Raw genomic sequence first — 27,010 nt, 5'->3', positions numbered from 1 at the left:
ACTGGATTTGAGCAACAGATAGATATAAATGAGGTATCTTGCTCTTTGTGATTAAGCTCCTGAAGGACAGAGTACAGTCAAGCAAGAGCTGGATATCACTGACACCCAGAACAAGCTTATGATACCCAATTGCCCAGACTGTGTATCCAGGGGTTATATACTCCCGTGAATGTGGGAACACAGAAAAAAAGCTGCTAGCGAGTTTACATATTGGTTGAGAACTCAGGATGTTGGTCAAGAAGCAAGATCTCTGGACTGGCAGCATGTGATTGAGAATAAAAAAGCGCTGTACAACTACTGTTCAAAAGTGACTCTTACATCAGAAAATGAACATGTACTGAAGAAAGACCCTCTGATTGTGCAAGTAAATCACCTCACAGCCTCAACAGACAGTGCAAGTTCAGGTCATAAATCACCTAATGAAATAAGCACTACCAAACAGTCTCAGAACAGAATCAGAAGCAAAAGTCCACATGACCCTGAAGTCTTACTAAGTGCCAATAAATACAACTAGCGAGTAATATGAGAGAGAAAACAACCCAAGTTAGAGAACTGGAGAGTGTTTGAAGTTTATTCTGAGATACATAAGCTGCAGCAGACCTTGCCCCATGTATGGATTTGAACTGAAAAAGTCATTGCAGACAGCACTTATAAGGCTGAGACAAGACAAATTCCTAGGCATTTTGAGAATTTTTGGGTGATCCAGACATTGGCCAACAGGCTCAGCTATTCTGATTAAGGTCAGAAACTCTATTTTTGACTTTGATTGGATTGTAAAATACAGGCAGCACACAGGCCTGCAGCCAGGAGTAATGAGTTGGGGGAACACTGTGGGTACTGTCTGGTCTGGTAGAATTGAGTTGGGGAGGGGTGGAATTAGGTCAGATCAGTGGAAGCTCACCTAGCTGTGGGAGGGTGGAGGGTGGTTGTCAGCAGTCCTAGAGGTATAAGGGGACAGGGGTGGTGTAGGAGAGGTGCAGGGGTATCAGGGATGTGGGCTCAGTTGTGAATGAATTGGGCCATCAATTTAATAGTAATGCAGGAGTTACAGGAGGTTTTTTAATCTTGTAACTTTTCCTTGGTAACCAATAAGCTGAAGTGAATCACATACTTCAACAAACACCATCTTCAATGTCCCTTTTCAGAGGGTTCCAAATGGAGAGGAATTGCCCATCAGAACATTCAATTTGCCAGGGCAATTCCCATAGGGTCAGCTATAAAGGGAATTCTACATGGTCCCAATGCACAATTCCTATCTACACAGAAGAAATGACACTTTGGCCATCGGAATATCTGTACCAATGGGATGTACTCACTCACAGCTTTAAAAGCAATCGCCAAAATGTGTTTTAATTTTATTGGCCATGTATTCTCTGGAATGAAGATCAATCGACATAAAAGCTTCATTTCTTCAAAGTGATACTGTTCTGAAACAAATGTTTTGAAGCCATCCAAAAAGGCAGCAGATGAACAAGTATTATTATAGAAACTAAACAAATGCATCCATGGAATGAATGATATTTACAAGCTATTTTCTGGTAAAATTTGTTTCGTTGAAATTAGCTTATGTTCAACTAAAAGCAAAATACATAGTGTTTTATTGGTATCATATGGGAAAACATGATGGACAACAAGTGACAATCTAACCATTACCCACTGACATTCAGTGGCATTTTCATCACTGAATCCCTCCCCTTTTAAAATCCAGGAGGGTTAGCCTTGACCAAAAAATTATCTGGATTAACCAGATAAAAATTGTGGCTGCAAGAGCACTTCAGAAATCCTGCAGTGAATAGCTCGCTTCCTTTCTTCCCTGGAGCCTATCCACCACCTATAAGGCGTGTGGTCAGGAGTGCGATGTAATACTCCCCAATTGTCCAGATGAGTGCAGCTCCAACAACATTCAACAAGCTTAATGCCATTCAACAAAACAGCCACGTAACTGTCAAATATATCCACAAATATTCACTCTCTTCACCACTAACACACAGTGGCAGCGGTGTGTACCACTTAAAAAATGCATTGCAGAAATTCACCAACGCTTCTCATACAGCACCTTCCAAACCCATGACCACCTCCATTTGGAAGGACAAGGTCAGCACATACTGACCTGCAATTCCCCTCCATGCCACACACCATTTTGAAATCTATCATCATTCCTTCAGTGTCACCGGGCTAAATTTCTGGAGTGCTCTTCTTCACAGCATCGTGGGTGTACTTATATCAAATGGTGCAGTTGTTCAACAAGACAACATACCACCACTTTCTCAATAATAACTAAAGATCCACAATAAATGCTGGCCCAGCCCACAATACCCACATCTCGTGAATGAAAGAAAAGAAATTAATAGGAATAATACCGAGCACACTGCAACCATGAAAATGAGAGGTCAACACAAATTTTGTCTGCTGCCTGCATTAGATCAAACACATGTTGCAGCCCAACATTATCTTTTATCCAATATTGTGTCTGTTATGTACTAGCATGAATCACTAGCTTTAGAACGGGAGAAGATTGAAATATTAACAGCCCTACTCTGTTTCTTGAAATATGAACAGCATGTCAATTGTAGAAATGAGATCCAACCCACAGGAAGGAAATTTTTGAATAAGTTCTATTTTCATTTGCTAATTCAAAGCCCTGCTCCACCCTGCTCTAGAAAAGGAAATAATTAAGCGTATGGTTTGTCTAAAACACTGAACAAGAATAAGAAAAGCCCAATTTATCTGCTGCAAACAGATAGGATCATTTGCATCTGTATTTGAATCCATAAAGTACTAACTAATGCATAAAATTCAAATTGAGCTTTTTGTCAGGTGTAAGAAAACTGATTAATCCCAGTCTTTTAATTCCAGTTCAGATTCATGTAAAAGCAAATCTCTATGAAAAAGAAGTATCATATTTCAAGAAGACTTTATTTAAATGTTTCACCAATGATCTGTAGCCAAGTAGGGTCTATTTTTAAATATTTTATTTCTGTACAAGTCACATACTAGGAGAAAAGAAATCACAGAAACTAAGTGTAGGCTCAGTCATGTGATCCTATCATGCTACTGTGGTCAGATCCTGCAATTTAAAACTGCAGATAAACCTTAAGTGTCACGTCACACAACACTGCTTTCAAAAAAAGCTTAGTCTTCCAAACCAAAAAAAGTGAAATCAGAATATTAAACAATTTATTTTAAAAGATCATTTCTTGTCTAATACACATCATAAATCTTGACAGTGAGGGGGAGTTGAAAGGCAGTAGTCTCATCACAGTTTAGATGCTGAACATATTTCTCTTGTGGTTCATGATATCATCTGACTTGTTTTATTTGATTGGTGCCTTACGCTTTATTTACATGTGTCTATTAACCTCACTGGTTCTGAGAAAATAAATAGGCTGAATAATTTTTAGGTTGGCCTTTAAAACTTTGCCAGCTCCAACTAGTTTACATTTTATCTTCAGTTTATGATATAGGCCAGGTAAATAACACATCTATCAATCAGTTTTCACTTAACCCTGATGCAAAATTTATAGAAATTCAATGAGCACTTCACACAAAAGCAAAGAGTGTGGAATCACCTTGAATAGGGATTGCTTTGCTGTATTTTTTTTTCAAACTAGCAATGCAATATACTGTAAATGCAAAGTGTGCATCAAATTTACATGGTTAACTTCTGAGAAGATTTTCAATTTTTTTTAAAAACAACAACTTTGTTAGTCAATTCACATCACAATAAATTTCAAATAGGGGAATCTGAAAAAATCATGAGAAAACCTTGAAAGGTAACAGAAGTTAATATTTCCAACTATTTCATACATGTCCTTCAGGAAGGAAATCTGCCATCCTTATTATGGCCTATAGATGACTCCCACTACAAAAAAAAATCCATTGGGATTGCAGTGGTTCTAGAGAGAGTGAGTAAATAGCAATTAATAATCACTGCTAAACCAACCAGAGGTAACCCTCGCAAGGTTTGTGAAGGTTTGTAGCTCAGGTTGAGGTAACCCTATCCAGAGAGAATGTTTTTCTTAAATCACCATAATTGTCAAGAACTGTGAAGCAGAGGTACAGGGAGCAACACCACAGAGCAACAACAGTTCATTTTAGTAATTCATTAAACACAAGCTGCATTTGTGTTTACTCATGGAAGGAACACATGGGTGAAGGAGAGCCAGTGGATGTACTGTTCTTGGGTTTCTAAAAGACATTTGATAAGGTGCCATATCAAAGAAGATTGCAGTAAACAGAAGCTCATGGTGCAGTGTCTAGCATAATGACCCGTACGGAAGATTGGCTGGCTAACAGGAAACAGACCAAGTGTAAATGGGTCTTTTTCAAATTAGCAAAATGTAAGATTGATGTGCCACATGGATCAGTGACATGGGATGTCAACTTTATATATAAAAGATTAGGATGAAGAGATGAAGGTGTTTCCAAATTTGCTCATGGCACCAAGAGATAGGTAGAAAAATAAGTTGTGAAGAGGACTCAGAGAGGCTATGAAAAGGTATTTCTAGATTAAGTGAGTGAGCAAAGATTTGGCAAATGGTGTATGATATGGGAAAATGTGAACTTGGCATTTTGGCAGGCAGATTAGAAAAGAAACATATATTATCTAATAAGATAAGAGCTCATGGTTTTGGAGGTAATATATGAGTTTGGATAAATGATTGACTAACAAATAGATGACAGAGAATTGAGAGAAATAGAGCATTTCCTGGATTGCAACTTGTAACTAGTCATGTATCACAGGATACAGTGTTGGGGCCACAATTTGCTATATTTATTAATGCTGAAAATGTGTTGCTGGAAAAGCGCAGCAGGTCAGGCAGCATCCAAGGAGCAGGAGAATCGACGTTTCGGGCATGAGCCCTTCTTCATGAGTCAGGAATGATTTCTGAAGAGGGCTCATGCCCGAAACGTCGATTCTCCTGCTCCTTAGATGCTGCCTGACCTGCTGCGCTTTTCCAGCAACATATTTTCAGCTCTGATCTTCAGCATCTGCAGTCCTCACTTTCTCCTATATTTATTAATGATCTAGAAGAAGCAAGTAATGTTTTTAGTCAAGTTTGGGATTACACTAAAAATAGGTGGGAAAGTAAATGGTGAGGATGGTACAAAGAGTGAGGATAAAAAATTTGCAGATGAAATACAACGTGGGAAAATGTAAGATGTGCACTTCAGCAGGAAGAATAGAGGAGCCGAATATTACTTAAATCGAGAGAGATTGCAGAACACAGGAACTAGGGAGTCTTTATTTGTGACTCTCAAAAGGCTGGCATTGAAGTTTGCCAGGTAACAGGGAAGGCCCATGGAATGTTGTATAAGGAGCATGAAGAATGGAGTAGGGAGGTTTTGCTAAAACGATACAAGACACTAGTCAGACCGCAGCTAGAATTCTGTGAACAATTGGAGCCTTTATCTAATTGAAGATACGCTGGCATTGGAGGCAGCTCACAGAAGGTTCACTTGTCTGATATCCAGTATGGAGGTTTATGATGTCTTATAAGGAGGGGTTGAGTAGCTTGGGCCTGAACTCATTGGAAAATAGAAGAATGAGAGATGACCTTATCGAAACATACAATATTGTTCAGGGTCTTGACAGGGTAGATGTGGATAGATTGTTTCTCCTTCTCTGAGAGAATCTAGGATAAAAGGGCATGATTGCAGAATAAGGGATCACTCATTTATGACATAGATGAGGTGGAATTTCTTCTCTCACAAGGTTGTAAATCTGTGGAATTCGTTACCAATTCATTACCAGCTGTCAAGGCTGTGTCATAAAAGGCTGAGATGGACAGAATTTAGAATAGAGGAAATCAAGAATTATGGTGAAAAAGCAGGAAAGTGGAGTTAAGGATTATCAGATCAGCCATGATCTATTTGAATGGTTGAGGAATCTCAATGGGCTCCATGGCCTACTTCAGCTCCAATATTTTATAGCCTTATCTAAACAGAGAGAGATTACAGAGCTCCAAGATACAAAGGGATTTGGGTATCCTTGTACATGAATCATAAAAGGTGAGGGTGCAGTTACAACAAGTGATTAGGAAAGCTAATAGAATGTTTTTATTTATTGCAAGATGAGTTGAATACAAAGTAGGGAGATTATGCTTCAGTTAAACAGGATGTGGAGGTGCCAGTGTTGGACTAGGGTGGACAAAATCAAAAGTCACATGACACCAGTTTATAGTCCAACAGGTTTATTTGAAATCACAAACATTTGGAGTGCTGCTCCTTTACTTGATGAAGGAGCAGGGCTACAAAAGTTTGTGATTTCAAATAAACCTATTAGACTATAACCTGTTTTCATGTGACTTCTTACTCGTTTATACAAAGCACATCTGAGACTGCATCTGGACTGCACATAGAATAGGTAGGTTGTTTTCCAAGAGAACATTGGACAGACTATGCTAGTATCTGCTGGAGTTTAGAAGAGTAAGATGTAACTTGATTGAACTATATAAGATGCTGACAGGTCTCAACAGGGTAGATGTGGAAAGGGCATTTCCTCTTATGGGAGAATGTAGATATTGGAGTGACCTTAAAAATCAGGGGATGTCCATTCAAAACACAGATTAGACAATTCCATTTTTTTTCTCCGAATGTGGTGTGTCTTTGAAACTCTCTCTCTGAAGAGGGGGTGGAAGCAGAGCCCTTGGTGTCATAGTCATAGAGATGTACAGCACGGAAACAGACCCTTCAGTCCAACTCGTCCATGCCAACCAGATATCCTAAGCTAATCTAGTCCCTATTTGCCTGCACTTGGCCCATATCCCGCTAAAGCCTTCCTAGTCATATATCCATCCAGATGCCTTTTAAATGTTGTAATTGTACCAGCCTCCACCACTTTCTCTCACAGCTCATTCCATACACATACCACTCACTGCCTGAAAAAGTTGCCCCTTAGATCCCTTTTAAATCTTTCCCCTCTCACCCTAAACCAATGTCCTTTAGTTCTGGACTCCTCCACCCCAGGGAAAAGACCTTGTCTATTTACCCTATCCACATGATTTTATAAACCTCTAAAAGGAATATTGTAAAAATTAAGTTAGATAATTTTTTGTTAAGCAAGGAGTTGAAAGGTCATCAGAGGTAGGGAGGAATGCAAATTTCAAGTTACAATCAGATTTTATTGAATAGTGGAGCAGGTCAAGGGCTAAATAGCCTCCTGCTCCTCCTGAGTTGTGTGTATACAGAACCAGGATTTATATTGTATAAATAGTATCATAGTGTAGAAGATATTTACTGTTATTCAAATCTGGAAGAAGACATCAAACAAAAATGATGCACTTAAATGGATTTATGCAAAATCTTACAGTACATTAAATACTCTGCCTAAGCTAAGTGAGAGGGAAAATGCTCATATAAGTATATGATTTCCTAGGATAATAACTGTACTTTTTTTTCTCTGTAGTTACAAATACCTAATTATCCATTGACTTGCATGTATGTTACCAATTCAATAAAAATCAACTCTTCATTCTTGAAGCTTCAAATAAAAATGGAATTTGCAAGATACTAAGTGAAATTGTAAAAGATAATTCAGAACATTATTCTATGTTAATTTATGACTATGGAACAAAGAGATACAACCAGTGAAACCAAAATTTATGACTAATGTAACAAAGAATTTCTTCAAGCAATGAGTGATTCTTGCCTGGAATAGAATGGTTGGCATTATGCAGGCAAAATTCATCCATGGGTATAATGTTGATGCAACAAAAAGGTATGAAGCACATGATCTGAACTGTCTCTATCATCTGTTTTTCATCTTTGTGAGGTTAATTCATTTTTAAAAAACTGATGGAATTGCTGCTTTTACTTGGCAGAAAATCAATAGAATCCTTGATTCTAACTTATCCACAATTGGTGATTGTGTCTTCAGCTGCCAAGACCTTAAGCTCTGGAAATGTTCATTAAGAGCCTGCCTTTCTGTTGCACTTTTCCCTCTTAAAATACCCCTTAAAACTACTTCAATTAAGCTTTTCTTCACCTGCCATTATATCACAGAATGGCATATAATGTGTCAAATTTCATTCAATAACACTCCACTGAAGCTTGAAGCTTTTGATATTAACAGAGTGAAAACAGAAATTATTTGCAAATCAATTTTTTTTAACTTTAAAAAAATTCCACCTGTGACAGTTTTGAAATTACTGGGACTTATTAGTGAATTGCTATCTATAGTAATAGATTTTATGATTCAATAGCTACTGATCTTATTATAGGCCTGAAAGGGATGAATCATTTTGTTCTGGATTGCCACTAGATTTGTTTACCAAAGCATGACACATGAAAAATATTATGTTAATAGTGCAGCCAGTCTTTACTTTAAAATGAAGAAGCTGAACACAAATTTCGAACACAATCTTTAAATGATGTTGGGTTGAATGGGAAGTGGGCATTTGTATAATTGCGCAACATCAGTGACTGTGCCAATCTGCCCCCATGATCCAGCATGGAGCCATTTTTAACAAGGTCAGCTCATGATTAGATTGAGTGCTGATTGCTTCCTGGGCAGGTGGGGTGATAAATTCAGGACATTTACTAATAGTTATAGGGCTTAATTAGGCCCATTCTGTGACAACCAGGATTTCAGAAAAGCACTTCCTTCACAGCAGCCTGGGCATGTCCCCACTAATGTGGTATCCTCAGTTTGGTAAGGAGTTAATCATCGTAAGCCAGGAAGGATGACAGAGCATTGAGGCAGCAGCTGACAATCTTGTTCAGGATTTGTGGTCAAAATAATTAAGGCAGCTTCTAATTATTTTAAATCTAAAATCTGACCTCTTCTTCAGATTGTGGATTTAAGGTACCTTTGCTTTATCCATTATAAATCTTCAGGTCCCAAATTGGTTGGTGGGGTTGCTGATGTGTCAATGCTTCCTATTGGTCCTCCTCACTCAGGAGCCTCCTTGATGTACTTAATTAGACAGTGAGGTCACTCTCTACCATCAATTAGCCTGGCCTTTTAAATATTCTAGTAGGCATGTCTGGGACTCCCTATCTCTCAGAATCACCTAATGCTGGTGAATTACACACTTCAATCTTTAGTTTTAATGGATTGTTTAGATCATAAATCTTTGCCCTTAATAACTCTCAAAATGACGCAACAGATCTGAAGTCTGTTGAGAGAAAAATTTTACAATTTATCTGATTTAATACAGGTTCTGCAATGTCTTCTATGTGTCTCAATTACCATCAGGAGAGTTAAGCATGTCCAAACAAGCACGTCAAGTTTAAGGATGGACAATTCTTTTCTTCATAGTCTGGACGCTGCTAGAGTTGGAGATTAAAATTGTTTACAGCACAATTACAGAGTTAAACTGATTTTCACGGCAAAGAAATAAACAAACAATCATATGTTGCAACAGTGCCATCTATAGTTAAAGTTTAATTATGTATTTGGGCTAAAATGCAAGTTCAAATGTATTCCTTTTGTTAACATTCCTACAATTACAACAACCCTCATACAATTGTGGGGAGCTGTATTGGAGGTCAGTAGCCAGCTCTGACACTTTTCCACTGACCCCAAATGAAGGCCACAGTACAACCAGTCAGAATCAACAAGCTTTAACAAATCTATTCAGAGTTTTTTTTTTGAGGATGTAACTAACAGTGTAGCAAATAGAAACAAGTAGTATGTATATTCAGAAGGCATGCAGTGAAGCTTGTTACACAAGATCTCAGAATTGCAGGTGGTATATCAGCAAGAATTGAAGATTGGATAATGGTCAGAAATCAGAGAAGGAAGAGGGTCATTTTCACAATGGCAAGGTATAACTTGTAGTACTCTACAAAGGTCAGTGTTAAGATGTTTGCTATTTACAATCTATATCAATGACTTAGACAAGGGTGGGGAGGTTGGTGTGAGTGAAATATATCATCACACAGTTAAATAGGGAACAAAGGTACAAGGAGCATACTGCAAGTAGATGCAGACTAGTTAAGTAATTGGGCAAAAAGATAACTTATTGAGTATAATTTTCAGAAATGTAAAATTATTCAATTTTGTTGGAAGAAGGGCAAATGATGAAAAAAAATTAAAATGCTAGGGATTTGTACATGTTAGTCTGAAGAGCAGTTCTGAGTGGGGGGTAGTGTCATGCACAACTTAGAAAAAATTATTTATTTAAGTTAACATACCGTTTCAATAATCTGGAAGGCAAATTACATATTAGCCTTTATTTCAAAGGGGTTGCTGCAATTATATTGGCCATTGTTATATCATGACTAGAGTACTGTGTACAGTTTTGTCTCCTTATCAAAGAAAGAATATACTTGCTTTGGAGAGGGTGCAGCGAAAATTAACCAGATTGATTCCTGGGATGAGAAAGTTGTCCTGTGAGGAAAGTTTGACTAAAATGAACCTAGACTTTCTGGAGTTTAGAAACCTAAGAGGCGCTCACATTGAAGTGTAAAAAATTATAGAGTCATAGCGTCATAGAGATGTACAGCATGGAAACAGACCCTTCAGTCCAACCCATCCATGCCGACCAGATATTCCAACCCAATCTAGTCCCACCTGCCAGCACCTGGCCATATCCCTCCAAACTCTTCCTATACATATACCCATCCAAATACCTCTTCAATGTTGCAATGGTACCAGCCTCCACTGCTTCCTCTGGCAGCTCATTCCAGAGTTTGACAGGATTGACATGAAGATAATATTTTCTCTAATTATGCTCTTGAACTAGGACTCATTGGCCCAAGATAAGAGGTCAGTCTCTTTGCCAAGAAGAAATTTCTTCGCTCAGAGAACTGAAATTCTCTACTAACAGATGACTGTGGATACTTAGTTGATGTGTACACTCAACTCTTAGTTTAGTAGATTTGTGGGCACTGAGGTAAACAATGAACATAGGACAAGAAAATAGAATTGAAAAAGAAGTTTAATCAAAATGTTCAACCACACTCGGATCCAATTAATTACTAGGCTTGAGACTTACGGTTTACTTCAGTTCTTTTCTCTATGCTTTCCATTTTTTTTCTTATTTTATTTGCTATTTGACTTTGGGGTAAACAGTACAACATATAAATGCCCAAGTGAAATAAGCTTTAGAAACAAAATCAATCCCTTAGAAGGTAAGAATTTGTTATGTCATCTCTTAAATAAGAAAATGACAAAATGAAAATTATTCCCCTTACTTTTGAACCTATTTAGCCAAATGGAATGTTTCATCCATTTCCAGATTTCAAATATTATAAACATTTGAATTCACTTCAAGCGACACCGCACACTAATGGAAAGATTTTGGACAAAGATAGCATTTAAAATAAAGTTTGACTGTTTTCAAAATCAAAGCTTTTTTCATTAACCTTGTTGATTAGTTTAATATCTTCAAGTAATTTCAGAGTATTGACTATTAGGGAAATAGTAGCCGTCAGCGAGATAGGGTACTAACATTAAATGGTGCTATGGTTAGGTAGCTCGGAAGGTTTCAGTCAGTATACGATATCCAGTATGATATCAAGTATTGAACGTACGAAGCTGATGTCTGTAAGCAGGGCATTTCTTTATCCCAAGCAACAAAAAAAACTGTGGTTGGTGGAAATCTGAAACAAGATTAGAAATTCCTGGAGAAACTCAGCAGGTCTGGCAGCATCTGTGGGGAGAAAGCAGAGCTAACGTTTCAGGTCTAGTGACCCTTCTTCTTCTTCTATATTGCCCTGAAGTGCATTTTGTAGGACAGTGTTTACCCTGACAGAGGCAGCCCTTTGTGCAGCTGGACACATAAATCATCTACTATACATCTTCCAGCCTTGAATGTGCTTCAGAAAAAGTTGATAGGATCATCATTTCACTCCAGAGATGTGTGGAATCATCACTGATTCTGTAATCTCACTTTTAAATATGGAATGATGTAGAATAGGCCAAACCCTAACAGAATCTCTGCAATTGCATTTAGGTTCAGTGTTGTCCACACTGAAGTGTAATGCCCTGCTTACAGACACCAACACATGGTTAAAGGATCTCTGATGTCTGAGATTATCTGCAGGGAAGAAATCAGTTGCTTGTGAGGGATGAATAATTCTTGGTCACTCCAACTCCTTTTATCTTTGGAATGTCTGGAGAGGCTGCAACTTAACAAGCTCCAACAGTAGCAAACAACTGGAGCGGATATTTCAAGGTCATAAATGAAGCTATATTTATAAAAGAGAAAGATAATTTGCAGCATTGTGCCAGCCATGCCACTTATGGGCTCTCAGTAAAAGTTTTTTTCTTCCTTTCCCTCCACTATGTTTAAGTGCAGTCCCACCTTCCACAGCTGCAGTGGAGGTAGCCTGCTCTGTAGCTGGCCCTGTTGGTCCAGAAGACTTGGACAGTGGTCCTCAAGTGTGATTAGGCTTACAGCGTCAAGCCCTGATGTGAGTATTTTGCCCAGAAATAGATTCACCCTCAAGTGGAACTCCTACAGGCTTTGGCATCGCAGATAGTGAGGGAGATGGAAGGGCCAAGCACCTCTGGGTTGTACTGAGAGCAAATTTCTGGTATGTGGCTTCTCCCTGAGGGTGGCTGCCAGCAGCATCACCCAGTCTCACTGAAAGTCTAGTCTAGTTAAAGAACCCTCTGAGCTAGTGGAGGCTGCCAGTGAAAGCCTTGCAGGTACATCCACAACAGGTGGAGCCAGAGATGGAGCTGAGAGTCTCCAGTACTGGCTTCCTCAGGACACAGGTTCACTGGGCATAAGAGAAAAGAGGGAATTTGTTATGTCTGAGCAATAAAAACTTTTGCAGTTTAAGAATTATTGGCAATGGAGGCTAGAAGAACATAGCAAGCCAAGCAGCATGAGGAGGTGGAGAAGTCAATGTTTCAGGTGTAACTCTTCTTCAGGATTGAGTAATGGGAGAGCAGCACAGCACTATGAAGGTTACTGGGTTCAATGCCAATTGAGATCTCCCCATCCTCACATGAGTGGATGTGCTCTCCTCCAGCCAGCTAAAGAATTCTTTTCTCATTTGACATGAGCACCCTCCTGTCCGCCAGAACTCTGCCAGCCTTGGGCTTCTCAGCCTGGATGTGGGACAATATTTCCTGCAGTGTGACAAAGTAGGTATTGAGCATGAATTTTAGAATTTGAATTTTAGAATTAGCTTTACTGTCACATGTACTCAAATGAAAAATTTACAGTTCACCACTTAATGTGCCATCTTAGGTACAAAGCTACCTAGATACGGATTCTTAAATACAAATTCTTAGGGGAAAAAAACATTTTTAAAATAAAGAAATTAAAGCTCAGAATAAAAGTCCTTCCAATCCAATTCACGTTGGCACCTAGCCTTCACCTTGAGGCTGGAAGTCCATTCAGAGGGCACGACGGGCCAAGTGACCGCCATGCTGAGTCCACGCTGAGGCTGACAGTTCAGGACAATGCTGAGAAGAAAAATAAACACAAAAGAGAGAAAAATAAGAAAAAAAATGGACAAAGCAGTCGAGCTCTGGCTGGAGAGTACTAGTTCGTCACCATCTTGAAAGTAGTAGTAGATGCTGGAAGTGGATATGACACCGATTGGTGCTAGGGTGGTATTGCTTCTCCAGGGAGTATCATTCCCACGGTGACTGCTGTTGGTAACCATCAGCTCACTGCTGACCCATTACAGTTGCTGGTGAACAGTTGACCTTTCTCATTCCATAATGTGTAAAAGTGATGAGATCACTCCGTTCAGATTTGTTTCCTGTTGTGAAGGCATGAGTATCATTCTATCAAATAGTTTTAACCTTACTTCTAAAGGTTTCATTTCTGGACCACTATCTCGAGCCACTTCACACAGGTCTGTGAAACTCATGAGGTTGCACAATGCACTGGTGTCTATCTAACACTTCACATTCACTTGTTTTCTCCTTCTGCAATCATCACTCTTAACAGTCACAAACCATTTATCACTTTTATACCTGCCAACTTGTAGAGGGATTCATCAGAACTATTGCTGACACTTCTCCAAAAGCCAATTTTATCGGCTTGTTTTGTTTCTTTCTCACTAAGTACTTGTGTGAAAAGTGATTCAGCTTCTTATAGCACTGCCTTCTTCACATAGAACATTCTTTCCTTTGTTTTATATGATTGTTGCTTCCCCAATATTTACAACCTGCCCTCTGACCTTAATCTTTCAGATGGCTTTTCTGTAAATTTTTTTTCCCTCAACATCTTTTGTTCTGTATGGAAAGTCACTTCACAAAGAGCAAAACCTCGTCAATCTTTCCACTAACATGCTCTAGCAGTGATTGACAACTCAGAGCTTTTGTGAATTCAATGGTTTTGTTGAGAATATAGTTTTTCTCCCTCAGCATAAGGCAGGATCTCAGATCTAAAACAATCCTATTTCTGATGTCAACATCTTTCAGTTGTCCAAATGCACAGGATTCAGATAGATGTGTTAGTGCAGTCACATACTGATCAATAGCTTTCTTCTCCATCTCATGCCGATGTTAAACAAATATTGTTCATAAATGACATTAATATGAGATTCAAAGTAAGACTTTGAAGCCCACAAAATCTCTCTTGTCTGGATTTTCTGCTCTTCAGTTAGATTAAAGTTGCTCAGGTTTTTAATTAGTTACGTTGCTATTTCATAGTTTTGCCATGTGAGTGAGTAAGATTCCAGTTTTGGCTCATACCTACCTTTCATCTCCCCAGCAGCAGGGAAATGTACAACCAATTTGACTCACCTAGTAGTTCAAAGTTTCAGACTTGTACATTTTTGTTCCTGTTTGTTTCAGTAGTTGGTTCTGTCACCGATTTTAAAATACATACACTTTCAGCTGGACATTTCTTGCTGTATTTTTCAAAATAGTTGTCTCTCTTACAGTTCTTAAAATCCATACTTTTTCAGCTGCACCACTCTTGACACCACGTTTCACCAAGCTTCCACAAACTGCAAATAAAGACACTAACAGCAGAGGGAGAGGTCACATGGCTATGGCAAGCCAGTTTGTACACCAAGGCCACAACTGCATTTCTGCAAGTACCATTTTTTAAAGATGTAGTTGTTGCTAGACAACGATACCTAGCCCTCAACCAACATCATTTTCCATGATCATCAGCACCCTCTGCGTCAATGGACTCTGAAGGCCTCACCGTGAAGATGACGGTTCGTCATCATGCTTGATGGGCCTTAATTAACCCCCAATGGTCTCTGATTACCCCAAGGCAATGCCACTCCCTCACCTCCCAATGGTCACTGAACACCCCAATCTTTTCCTAAGTTCTTGTCACGTCTTCAAGAGCTCTGAGAATAATAAGGTGGATTGAGTGCATTTGTAATTTAAATGGAACTCACAGTCAATGCTAACGCTATTACTTGCAACAGTTCTTTGGGCTTACAGAAATTCAGATTTATAGTCTGTGATAATTTCTACAGATTTTTACATCCAACAGAGATCAAAATCATCCAATCAGCTTGCCCTAAGTTTATATCTCAGAAGTGAAAAGGTCTGTGCTAATTTAGTATGCCAGGGTGATTTTTATCAGCTTTTTCTTTACTATTTTGTATCATACTATATAATAGATTTTCATTTCTAGTTTAATATGTTTACAATGTTTACAATGAAACTTTCTAGCTCTTTTATAAAATCTAGTATTAAGGCAATTAGAATCAATGAGCAGTACACATCTGGTGTCACTTAGTTGGATTGAATCATCAGTGACGTTTGTGCATTGATTGCCTTTTAATATTAATTTATCCAAGCTGTGTTTTTCAACAGTATTATACTAGCAAGTCAACTTTTAAAAAATGAAAATGCATGCCAAAATTTGAGATTCTTACTTTGTTCTGTGATGAAATTTGCAGGACAATGTAAATCAGCTTCTTTCCAGAGGCAACAACTGAATCCATCTTGGCTATGCAGTCCGTTTGGGTTGATGTTATTTGAATGCGATGTGTTTGCATTTCTCACATGCTCGTGAAGCGAAGAGTGGCGACTGCTTGAATTCCTGTGTGGCTGTAGCTGCCAGGTTCTCTCATTCACGACAGCTGCTTGCTTGTGCAGTGTGCACAGCATCGTAAAATTCCATGGAGGAATCTCAAAGGTTGCTACTGGGTCATGTGCTAAAATTGAAACGGAAAATCCTGCAAGTAAAGAAAGGTCAATGTAAACAATTGAAGTCTTGTTTATTAATTGTAGATCTGTGTGACCAACTTAAAAATCTAAGAATGACCTCCCTTTCTTCTTTAGCGATTTTGCTTAGAACATGATGGTCTTTGCTTCTCATCTGCACATTCCTCTATGGTTCTTCAAATAAATGGCAGAGGTAAAAATAGTGCTGTTGCGTTATATAAAATCAACTTCAAAAAGGATTGAAGGCTGCCCTTCCAGCCACCTTCCCTGACCCCTGATTTAGATTGAATTAGCTGTTTGGATGCATAACAGAAGAGTACTAGATTTGAGGACAATCCAGCTCAGAAAGCCAGAAAATTAGCTGGGGCTTCCACACCTCATTACAGCGCATTAATAGTGCAGGATCGTGATCAGATGGGCCAATGGGCTGAGAAGTGGCAGATGGAGTTTAATTTAGATAAATGTGAGGTGCTGCATTTTGGGAAAGCAAATCTTAGCATGACTTATACACTTAATGGTGAGGTCCTAGAGAGTGTTGCTGAATAAAGAGACCTTGGATTGCATGTTCATAGCTCCTTGAAAGTGAAGTCGCAGGTAGATAGGGTATGAAGAAGGCATTTGGTATGCTTTCCTTTATTGATCAGAGTATGGAGTACAGGAGTTGGGAGGTCATGTTGCGGCTGTACAGGACATTGGTTCGGTCACTGTTGGAATACTGTGTGCAATTCTAGTCTCCTTCCTATCAGAAGGATGTTGTGAAACTTAAAAGGGTTCAGAAAAGATTTGCAAGGATGTTGCCAGGGTTGGAGCATTTGAATTATAGGAAACAGGTTGAATAAACTAGGGCTGTTTTCCCTGGAGCATCAGAGGCTGAGGGGTGACCTTATAGAGGTCTATAAAATCATGAAGGGCATGGATAAGATAAATAGACAAAGTCTTTTCCCTGGGGTCGGGGAGTCCAGAACTAGAGGGCATAGGTTTAGGGTGATAGGGGAAAGATATAAAAGAGACCTAAGGGGCAACCTTTTCATGCAGAGGGTGGGACATGTATGGAATGAGCTGCCAGAGGAAGTGGTGGAGGTTAGTACAACTGCAACATTTAAAAGGCATCTGGTGGGTATATGAATAGGAAGGGTTTTGGAGGGATATGAGCCGAGTGCTGGCAAACGGAACTAGATATGGTTGGGATATCTGGTCAGCATGGATGAGTTGGACCAAAAGGTCTGTTTTCGTGCTGTACATCTCTATGGCTTTATGACTCTATAACTCCTGATTAAAAGTGGGTATGTGTGGGTGAAGGCAACATTAAACTCAACTGTGATGTTGTTTCTTGCCAAACAACCTGTCAATTTACCCATGAAGAATGGCACTTTGGTGAATTGCAGTCTGTAAGTAAAGACTGTCAGTATGGCCTAAGGACAGAGCATGAATCATTGCCTTTAACAAAGACAAGGAAAATATGAATCAGAATTGCAAAAACTAAAATACCTATGATAGATGTGACTTGTCAGCTTTAACATAAATGATAGCAATTCATAAACAAACAAATGATTTTGCTAAAACATTAGTGCATGTTATATGTTCAGAACATAAAACTTATTGCCATTGTGCCACTGGACTGAACTAACTGTGTGTGTCTATCCCACAAGAGTGATCCCACAGCACCATCAGAAATTTGTGACAAAAATAATGGAGCCTTAAAAGAAATAATGCTGTGCAGAAGACACCTTCAAAAATAAGAAGGAGCAACGGCCAGTTGTGTTGTCACTAGTCTAGTAATCCAGAGACACAGATAATGTTTTGCAGTCCCTTGTATGATTCCCACCATGTCATATGATGGGAATAGAAGTCAGTAAAAATCTAGTTTAACAGTGACCACAAAACCACTGTCAGTTGTTGTAAAAATCCACCTATTTCACTCATGTCCTTTACGGACAGAAACTGCTGGTCTAACTTGTGACTCCAGAACCACAACAATGTGGCTGGTTAACTGCTGTCTGAAATGGCCTAGCAAGCCACTCAGTTGTATCACCCATTGGAAAGTCTCAAAAGGAATGATATCAAACAGACCTCTGGGCATTGACTAAGGTACTGTGGGCAACAATGGCAAACACAGCCTACTTAACCCAGGCGTTCTTACTAACATCTGGAGGCCAGTGCCAAAATTGGAAGAACTGTCTCACAGACTAGATTAGTGTGTTGCTGGAAAAGCACAGCAGGTCAGGCAGCATCCGAGGAGCAGGAAAATCAACGTTGAGCGTCGATTTTCCTGCTCCTCAGATGCTGTCTGACCTGCTGCGCTTTTCCAGCACTACTCTAATCTTGACTCTGATCTCCAGCATCTGCAGTACCCATTTCTGCCTATCTCACAGACTAGTCAAGCAACAGCCTGATACAGTCATACTCATACCTTAAAGACAACATCCCAGACATCACAATAACCATTCCACCAGCAGGACAGAGCCAAATGAGGCGGTAGCCAAAAAGTATAGAGTTGGGAGGGAGCTGCCCTGGGAGTCCTTGACATTGACTCCAGATGCCATGAAGTCTCATGACCAAGTCAAACATCGGCATGGAAACTCACAGCTAATTAACATGTAGCAATGCCCTTTGCTAATAAACAATTTTTTCTCCATTTTGACACAACTTGGAAGAAGCACCGAGTGTGCCAAGGATGCAGAATGTACTTTGAGTGAGGGATTTAAATGTCCATCACCAAGTGTGGGTTGGCAACACCAATTCTGACTGAGCTGTCAAATCCCAAAAGGACTGGCAGCTAGCTCGAATCGGAAGCAGGTAGTGCGAGAACCAATAACAGGGAAAAACAAATTTGACCTCATCCTCATCAATCTGCCTACCGCAATTGCATCTGACAGCATCATCTTCAGTCCCATATTGCCATTGAGATTAACCTTCAATATTGTGTGGCACTATTACTGTGTTAAATGAGCAATACTTGAACAATCTAGCAACACAAAACTGGCTATTCATGAAACACCCTGCAGCATCAGCAGCAGAATTGTTCTTCAACATGGTCTGCAATCTCATAGCCCAGCATATCCCTCATTCTGTCATTACCATCAAATCAGGAGATCTACTTTCATTCAATAAAGGTTGCAGGAGGGCATGTCTGGAGCAGCACCAAACATTCCTAAAAATGAGGCATCAACCCTGGTGAAGCTACAAAAGAGCAAGCCAACCAGCATAAGCAGCAAGTGATTGATAAGAGATAAAAGATCCCACAACCAATGGGATCAGATCTAAGCTCTTCAGGCCAGTCCCATCCACTACTGGCTGGACTTGATCAAGTCCGAAAGGACATAGCTACTACACTGGGTCTACAGCTGATGGTAAGAAAACCAACAAGAGGGAAAAGCATGCTTGACCTCATAGTCATAAATCTGCCTGCCACAGGTTCAGCTGACAGCGTCATTTTCAATCCCATCTTCACATTGAGAATACTCTTCGTGAATGGTAGTGGTCAATTAAACAATTAAGTGCGGGTGGGATTTCCACAAACATCCTCATCCTCAATGATGATGGAGCCCAGGACATGAACAAAATATAAGGCTTAAACATCTGCAGTAATCTTCAGCCACAAGTATCCAGTAGATTATCCACTTGGCCTCCTCTAGAGGTCTCCAGCGTCACAATTCCAGTCTTCAACCAATTGCTCCCCCACACCCATCAGCATCTTCTTACCATTATCCAGAAACTCAATTGGACAAGCCAAATAAATACTGTGGCTACAAGAACATGTCAGAGGCTAGGAATCCTGCAGCAAGTAACTTTCAATTTCAAGGTACATATCAGGAGTGCAATGGAATACACCCCATCTGCCTGGTGGATGCAGCTCTAAACACATTCTAGAAGCTTGACACTATCCAGAACAAAGCAGCCAACTTGGCTGGCACCATATCCATAAACACTCCATTCACCAGCAATGCATTGCAGCAGCAGTGTATACTATCTACAAGTTTCAGTGCAGAAATTCACCAAGCTTCCTTAGACAGTACTTTCCCAAATCTATAACTATTATCATCATTTAGGCAACGGTCTGTGTGGAGTTTGCATGTTCTTCCCGTGCCTGCATGGGTTTTCTCTGGTGCTCTGGTTTCCTCCCACAAGCCAAAGATATGCAGGTCAGGTGAATTGGCCATGCTAAACTGCCCATAATGTTAGGTGCATTAGTCAGAGGGAATGGGTCTGGGTGGGTTACTCTTTGGAGGGTTGGTGTGGACTTGTGCCGAAGGGCATGTTTCCATACTGTAGGGAATCAAACCTAATCTAATCGAGAAGGACAATGGCAGCAGTCTCAATGGGAACACCGACTGCTGCAAATTTCCCTCCAAGTCCTTCATCATGCTGACTTTGAAATACATCACCATTCCTTCAGTTTTGTAAAGTTAAGTCCTGGAATTCCCTCTCCAAAAACATTGTGATTGTGCCTTGCACCAAATGGACTGCAGTGTTTGAAGAGAGCACATCAATGTCACATTCTCAAGGGCAATTAAGTATGCGCCATAAGGTTCGCCCAACCAGTATGCCCAAATCCCTTGAGTAAATTTTTAAAAAGTCAATATTTTTCAAGAAGAAGGAACATTCAGAAAATGGTACTTAAATACTCAAATATAAATCAGAAAGCACTACATCTAATGCAGGAGTTCAAATTAGTTTATCAATGTCTCCTGGAACAGGGGGTGAGTAAGCCTAAGAGTCAGCCGGTAAAAATCAAAATCACACTGGACAATGAGGCAACACATCAGAACAACAAATTAGAATTTACATCTAAAGATGAGAAGAATCCAAACAAAACATCCTGAAAAATCATCTTAAAAGTAAAAGCTTAACTTCTGTATCCATAGGTTGGAGCTGGTGATATAATGGCAAAGGCAAGTGAGTCTGTCACACAACAGATTTGTGACAAGTACCTTCTAAGATAGTGAACTGAGAGAATGTATTTTGAATTAGCTATCATGTCTTTCCCAAACAAAGCTCTTTTCAAAAAAAAAACTCTGATGAAGAAGGAGGGTACAGCATCAAGAATTTACTTATGTACCTGTATACCTTGGTACCTAAGATGGTGTCTCGTGTAGCAACATTATACACTTTTGACTGCACTCTGTACTTGTGTAACATGACAATAAGAGCTCAAAGTCTAATGGTGGAAAGAGTGGGGTGGCTGGACTGCATTTTCATCCACTCCAAGATGACATTTTGATTTAAACTTATAAATTTATAGTTTGATTTTTGTTATTGTGCTCCACTAATTATATTTGATTTATATATTTTGAAATAGTAGATGGAGAGAAACAAATTCCTCTGGTGCCATTACTCAGAACAAGTGCATAACGAGTGTTAGGCCATTCAAGGACAATATTAGCAAGGAGTAGGGTTAGGGTCAGGGTTACAGCTACGGTATTGAAAATCTGGAACTCATTTTCAAAAGGTACCATCAAGGCAAGGCCAATGCATTTTATTAAAAAAAACTAAAATGTCAGATTTTTATTAGAAAAGATATTAAGGTTATGAAATCAAGGTGGATGGATGATGTTGCAGATCATCAATTACCCAACTGGAGACAGAATAGGTTTAAGATCTGAATGGTAGATTTCTCTTTGCAGGTTTTATATTAGCCAATCTATCAGGTCTAAAATCAGCATTTTTGAATGCATTTCTCATAATATTCGACAAGCAACATGAGTTTTGAATGAAACAGTCTTTACTTTAAAGATTGCACGTGGCCAATATAAGTCCCAATTCACTCCCATCCAAATTTAAGCCAACACTAAAATAATGGGAGGGCATCAGTGCTTTCCCATCTAAGATCATTTTAATTTATATATGGCTATCACCAATGTCTAAATAGATAACAATTCAGTGAGGGTTTTATTGTTTTCTATTGCAAACTGCCATAAACCCTGAAGAAACAGTGTAAGTAGACAGTTCACAGGCTTTCTGCTGAAAATGCATTAATTTAACTCTGAAAATCAATAGACAATAGGTGCAGGAGTAGGCCATTCTGCCCTTCGAGCCTGCACCACCATTCAATATGATCATGGCTGATCATCCTTAATCAGTATCCTGTTCCTGCCTTATCTCCACAACCCTTGATTCCACAATCCTTGAGAGCTCTATCCAACTTTTTCTTAAATGAATCCAGAGACTGGGCCTCCACTGCCCTTTGGGGCAGAACATTCCACACAGCCACCACTCTCAGGGTGAAGAAGTTTCTCCTCATCTCGGTCCTAAATGGTCTACCCTTTATTTTTAAGTTGTGATCTCTGGTTCGGCACTCACCCATCAGCGGAAACATGTTTCCTGCCTCCAGAGTGTCCAATTCTTTAATAATCTTATATGTCTCAATCAGATCCCCTCTCAGTCTTCTAAACTCAAGGGTATACAAGCCCAATCGCTCCAGTCTTTCAGTGTAAGGCAATTCCACCATTCCAGGAATTGACCTCGTGAACCTACGCTGCACTCCCTCAATAGCCAGGTGTGGTCTCTCCAGGGCCCTGCACAGCTGCAGAAGAACCTCTTTGCTTCTATACTCAATCCCTCTTGTTATGAAGGCCAGCATGCTATAAATCAATGAAAGAAAATGTGTAAATTGCACTACAGAATTGTGCAAATTGTAGGAAACGTTGATGATTTGTGTTTGCATTAATTTCGCTGTAGACTATTCTGCTGAAACATTCTTAATGCATAGACTCGATTAACCAAAGTAAACAATGTCACAAATAAATGACTGATGAGGACTGGTGTTAGCTAATATAAAGCATATATTGTTGACAATAGAAATATTCACATTGGAAAAAATGGACATATTATGTTTTAAATCAAGAAACAACATTTTGATTTGTGAACAAAGATCTAATTCATGATTAAGCAAAGGAACCAACAATTCAAAGTTCACTGCCATAATCTTAAAACATTCCATTGAATTTGTTTAAAATTTCATTTTCCAATGAGAATAAACTGGAGTTTCATTGGATATGTACAAAAATAGGACAGTGTTAGTTACCTCAGCCCAAGGACATCATTGCAGGAATTTCTTATTCCAACAAACTTTCACTGCTTCATCAATGACCTGCTTTCTATTACAATATCAGAATTTGGGATATTTGCTGATAATTACACAATGATCTCTTCATGATTCCTCAGCTAAAGAAGCAGTCCACACCCACGTGTAGCAAGACCTTGTGTAGCAAGACTTTGACAGTATTGGGCTGAGAAGCACCAAGTAATATTCAATCAATGTAAGTACACAGTGATGACTATCTCCAACAAGAGAGTCTAACCATTCTGCTTTATATATATACGGTCTCACAAACCAATAAATTCCTAATCAGTAACAACCTGTAGTTCTATAATTGATCAGAAATTCAACTGTACCAGCCATAGAAACACTATGGTTAAACAGCACATAGAAAGCAGGCCATTCTGCCATCAGTGATCCATACGTTCTGACTTTTATACCCTTTCAATCAACTCCCAGGCTTAAGTCAGGATGGAATGCTTTCCACTTGTCTGGATGACTGCAATTTCAAAAGCATTCAAGAAACTCGACAGCAGCCAGCGCAAAACAAAGAGCTTGATGAAAATATTCAACAGTTAAATGAGAGTGTTATCCTCACACAAGAGACAACAGTCTGCGGACTTTAAACAAGAACATACAGAACATGTGTTCATTTAAAAAAAACACTTAAGGAATAACAAGGACAACATGTCTGAATATTTTGAAAGAGACGAAAGGGAATAATTATACGCAGAGAATATTACCTCCCAGAAGCTCGGTATTAAAAATTTAAACTGCATAAGTAATATTCAGTCCACTAAAGTGAGAAGAGGAGTTAATTTTGCATACCAGCCTTGGTGACAAGATAGTGTTTTAAAGTTGACACTGTATTTTTTGTTCTACTTAGATAAATGAAGTATTGAGGTCTGCTTTAATCCAGAAGTCTGATTGTGCCAATTCTCAAGTCAAAAGTGACAAACCACATGTCAACAATCTCACAGAAAGAGACATGTGAGAAGATAGATTACAGTAAACTACAGAAGCTAACACTTTCTTGCCATTATCTTGTCAAAGTACAATCACTTGATTATTTCCTCCTATATAACAAGGACAATATGTACTGAAACAACTTGTTGAGCACCTTCCAACCCCAGACTGTAGTTCCCAGCAAGATAAGGGCATCACACACAATGGAAACACTGCCATTTGTATAATAACAACCACTGGAGATCACCATTTGTAAGTTCACCATGAAATTACATATCATCCTGACTTGGAACAATCTCATTGGGTCAAAGACTTAGAACTTCCTAATCTACTTGAACAGACAGCATGCATACATAGCTCAGATAGATTTCAGTGGTTCAAAAAGGCAGCTTATTACGACCTTCACAAGGAGAACTAGAAATCTATGCTGACCTTTTAAGCAATGCTTATATCCCATGAAACAATGAGAAAATTTAAATTAATTAAGTTCATTTTATATAATAACATTAAGAACTGTGACCTTAAGCTTACACAAAAGTATAAAAATGAGTAATCTTAAAATCCTCATGCTATCCATTGAGTTCCTATTTGTCCAGACATATTTGTAAAACTATAGACTTTAAGAAGAAGAAGAATGACTAAAAGGCTGTGATATTAAGTGATATTTCATGAATTGGTAGAATTTAATCATTACGTCCCAGCCACAATGAGTGGGGGAGGCTTGATGATAAGTTGGTCTTTCCTTGCCTGTCACTTGATATGTTCACACAACTTCAAGGTATGACAAGAAATAAATTCAGAAAATGTTTTCAATGTTAGATACTAGAGATAAATGTCTCAACCTTATTCAAGAATCAGTTAAGTGATTTGATTGTCTTGTGACACAGAGGTAGTTTCTTGTCTTTGAGGCAGAGCTCTGGGATTAATTTTCACTCCTTGAATTGATGGCCATTGAAGGCACATTCAGGCCAGGGCCAAACAGGTTAAATTATCAACCTGTAAATCCTTCCAGCTGGCAGGTGTGGCAGAGTATCCTGTCTGTCTAGGACCATGTGGTGGTAGCTGCAACTTAACAGGTTCTCCACATTAAAAGACTCCACACACAGCTTCTTGCTATGAACTATACTCTGTAGAAAAGATCCTCTTCACCTTGAGGAGCTATCGGAAAAAGAAATAACTTAATGAACTAAGGTAGGCTGAAATGACTCCCCTCATCCATAATTATCTTGCACTTCACTGGTTTATGAACTAGATATCTTGTCTTAAAATATAATTTATTTCATTAAGGAGATAAACTGCATTAGTACTGTCACTAAATTGTGTTGGCACACTACCAAACAGGACAACAGCCATAAATACCATATAAACTGTGCAATCAGAGGAGCCAAAGAACTCAATGGCAAAGATTTTAAAAATGTCATCTTGGGTCACACCCATAAACCTTATGTCTTGGATCAAAAGTATCATTAGAAGAGGTCTTGGGACAGATAAGCTGGAAAAATGCCCATTGGCTCAGGAGGCCTCAAAGGTGATGGGTAAAGAAATTAACAAAAAGCCTCTTTGAATGAAGGAGCAATGAACATTTTTAATATCTTGTTTATAAAAAATTACCACAAAATGGATGAAATTTTAAAATGTAGCACCACATTATTTACACAACAAATTGACATGAATATCAACACAGCAAAACTAAGTTCTGCATTGCCATGGCTGTTTATTGTGTTTGAAAGATACATGACCACCTGTATGGTCAAATTCCAGAAACAAGAACAATAATCTTTAACGTACCCAGACACAGGATTCCAGTCATTAGCCACAGTATCATCATTCCTGAGATGGAGGGAAACTGAAAATAAAAAAAAAGTGATTGAATTCATATTGCAATTAAAATAAAAATTTAAAATATAAAATTAAATAACATAACCCTGTACAGAGTCATAAATTATTTGTGCAAATAGAAAGCAAATGCTGCTAACCTGAAATTTAAAAATTTAAATGTTGATAATCAAAGTATCTGGAAAAAAAAGTTTATTTTGACTGAATTTATGCACTAGCAACATTAACTTTTTTCCCTTTCAATCACTGCACAATATGCTGTATGATCTCCATTTAAGCTTATATAAAGTATAAATCCATAAAATATTTAACTCTTCATGCTATTTTTTGAATTCCTATTTGACCCAGAGGTGTTGGTAGAACTTAAGTCTATGACAAGAATATTAACTAAAAGACTGTAATTTCCTTTGATTAATCATAATTGATTAGAGAGATTGACATAAATCAATCACAATTAACATGTTTGTATGGGTTTTGCAAGTGCAGAATGAAACACAATCCAATTAGCCATTATCAAAAGACGGCAAGCTGTGACTGTCGTCTACACCAGTCCAGCTAATATACTGGAATCTAGACAGATTCAGTAGGTTGAATTTCAACTAATGAACAATTCAGACAAAAGCATGATTCTTCACAACAGGAATATTTTAAAATTTTCTCCAATGTTTACAAAAGATGGCATTAACATCTGTGTTAAATTGCAATAGTGTGACCCATTTTTCTAAGCAAAGGGTAGGCTATCAAATGATTTTCCATGAATACTTTGAAGTTGGTGCATCAATATATTGACTGTATAACATTTATTTAACAGACAGAATTTTGTAAAGGGCAATGCTTAAACAACAACTCAAAATGATTTTATATGCGCTTAGTTTTGTAACCAATTTCTTGCCTTTCAATATGATACTAGATGCCCTGTCAGTTTAAAATATAATTAAAGAGACTGCTAATAACATACAAATATATTTAAACATTCAAACACTTAAAAAACATATCCAAACAATACAGTCCTACGTGTCAGTCTGACAAACTAACTATGACAGGTAATTCTGAGATAAACATTCTGGTCTTACACTGTTCAAGACGATCATTTAAAATAACCTACACCTTTATTCTTC

At 38.6% G+C, this 27,010-nt stretch overlaps 1 protein-coding gene across 1 annotated transcript in view; it reads right to left on the bottom strand.

Moving 5' to 3' along the window:
• The window catches only part of lepr (leptin receptor), a 112,221-nt gene that overhangs the window by 80,190 nt on the left and 5,021 nt on the right, over window positions 1–27,010 (bottom strand). Inside the window, exons 2-3 of the mRNA XM_060829572.1 lie at window positions 25,845–25,902; window positions 15,760–16,062 (exon numbers count right to left, since the gene is read on the bottom strand). Of these exons, the coding sequence (XP_060685555.1) occupies window positions 15,760–16,062; window positions 25,845–25,902 (361 nt within the window). The remainder of the gene's footprint in view (window positions 1–15,759; window positions 16,063–25,844; window positions 25,903–27,010) is intronic.

Source organism: Hemiscyllium ocellatum, chromosome 9, assembly GCF_020745735.1.
Source record: "Hemiscyllium ocellatum isolate sHemOce1 chromosome 9, sHemOce1.pat.X.cur, whole genome shotgun sequence".
Classification (NCBI taxonomy): domain Eukaryota; kingdom Metazoa; phylum Chordata; class Chondrichthyes; order Orectolobiformes; family Hemiscylliidae; genus Hemiscyllium; species Hemiscyllium ocellatum.
This window is presented reverse-complemented; position numbering and strand designations above follow the sequence as displayed.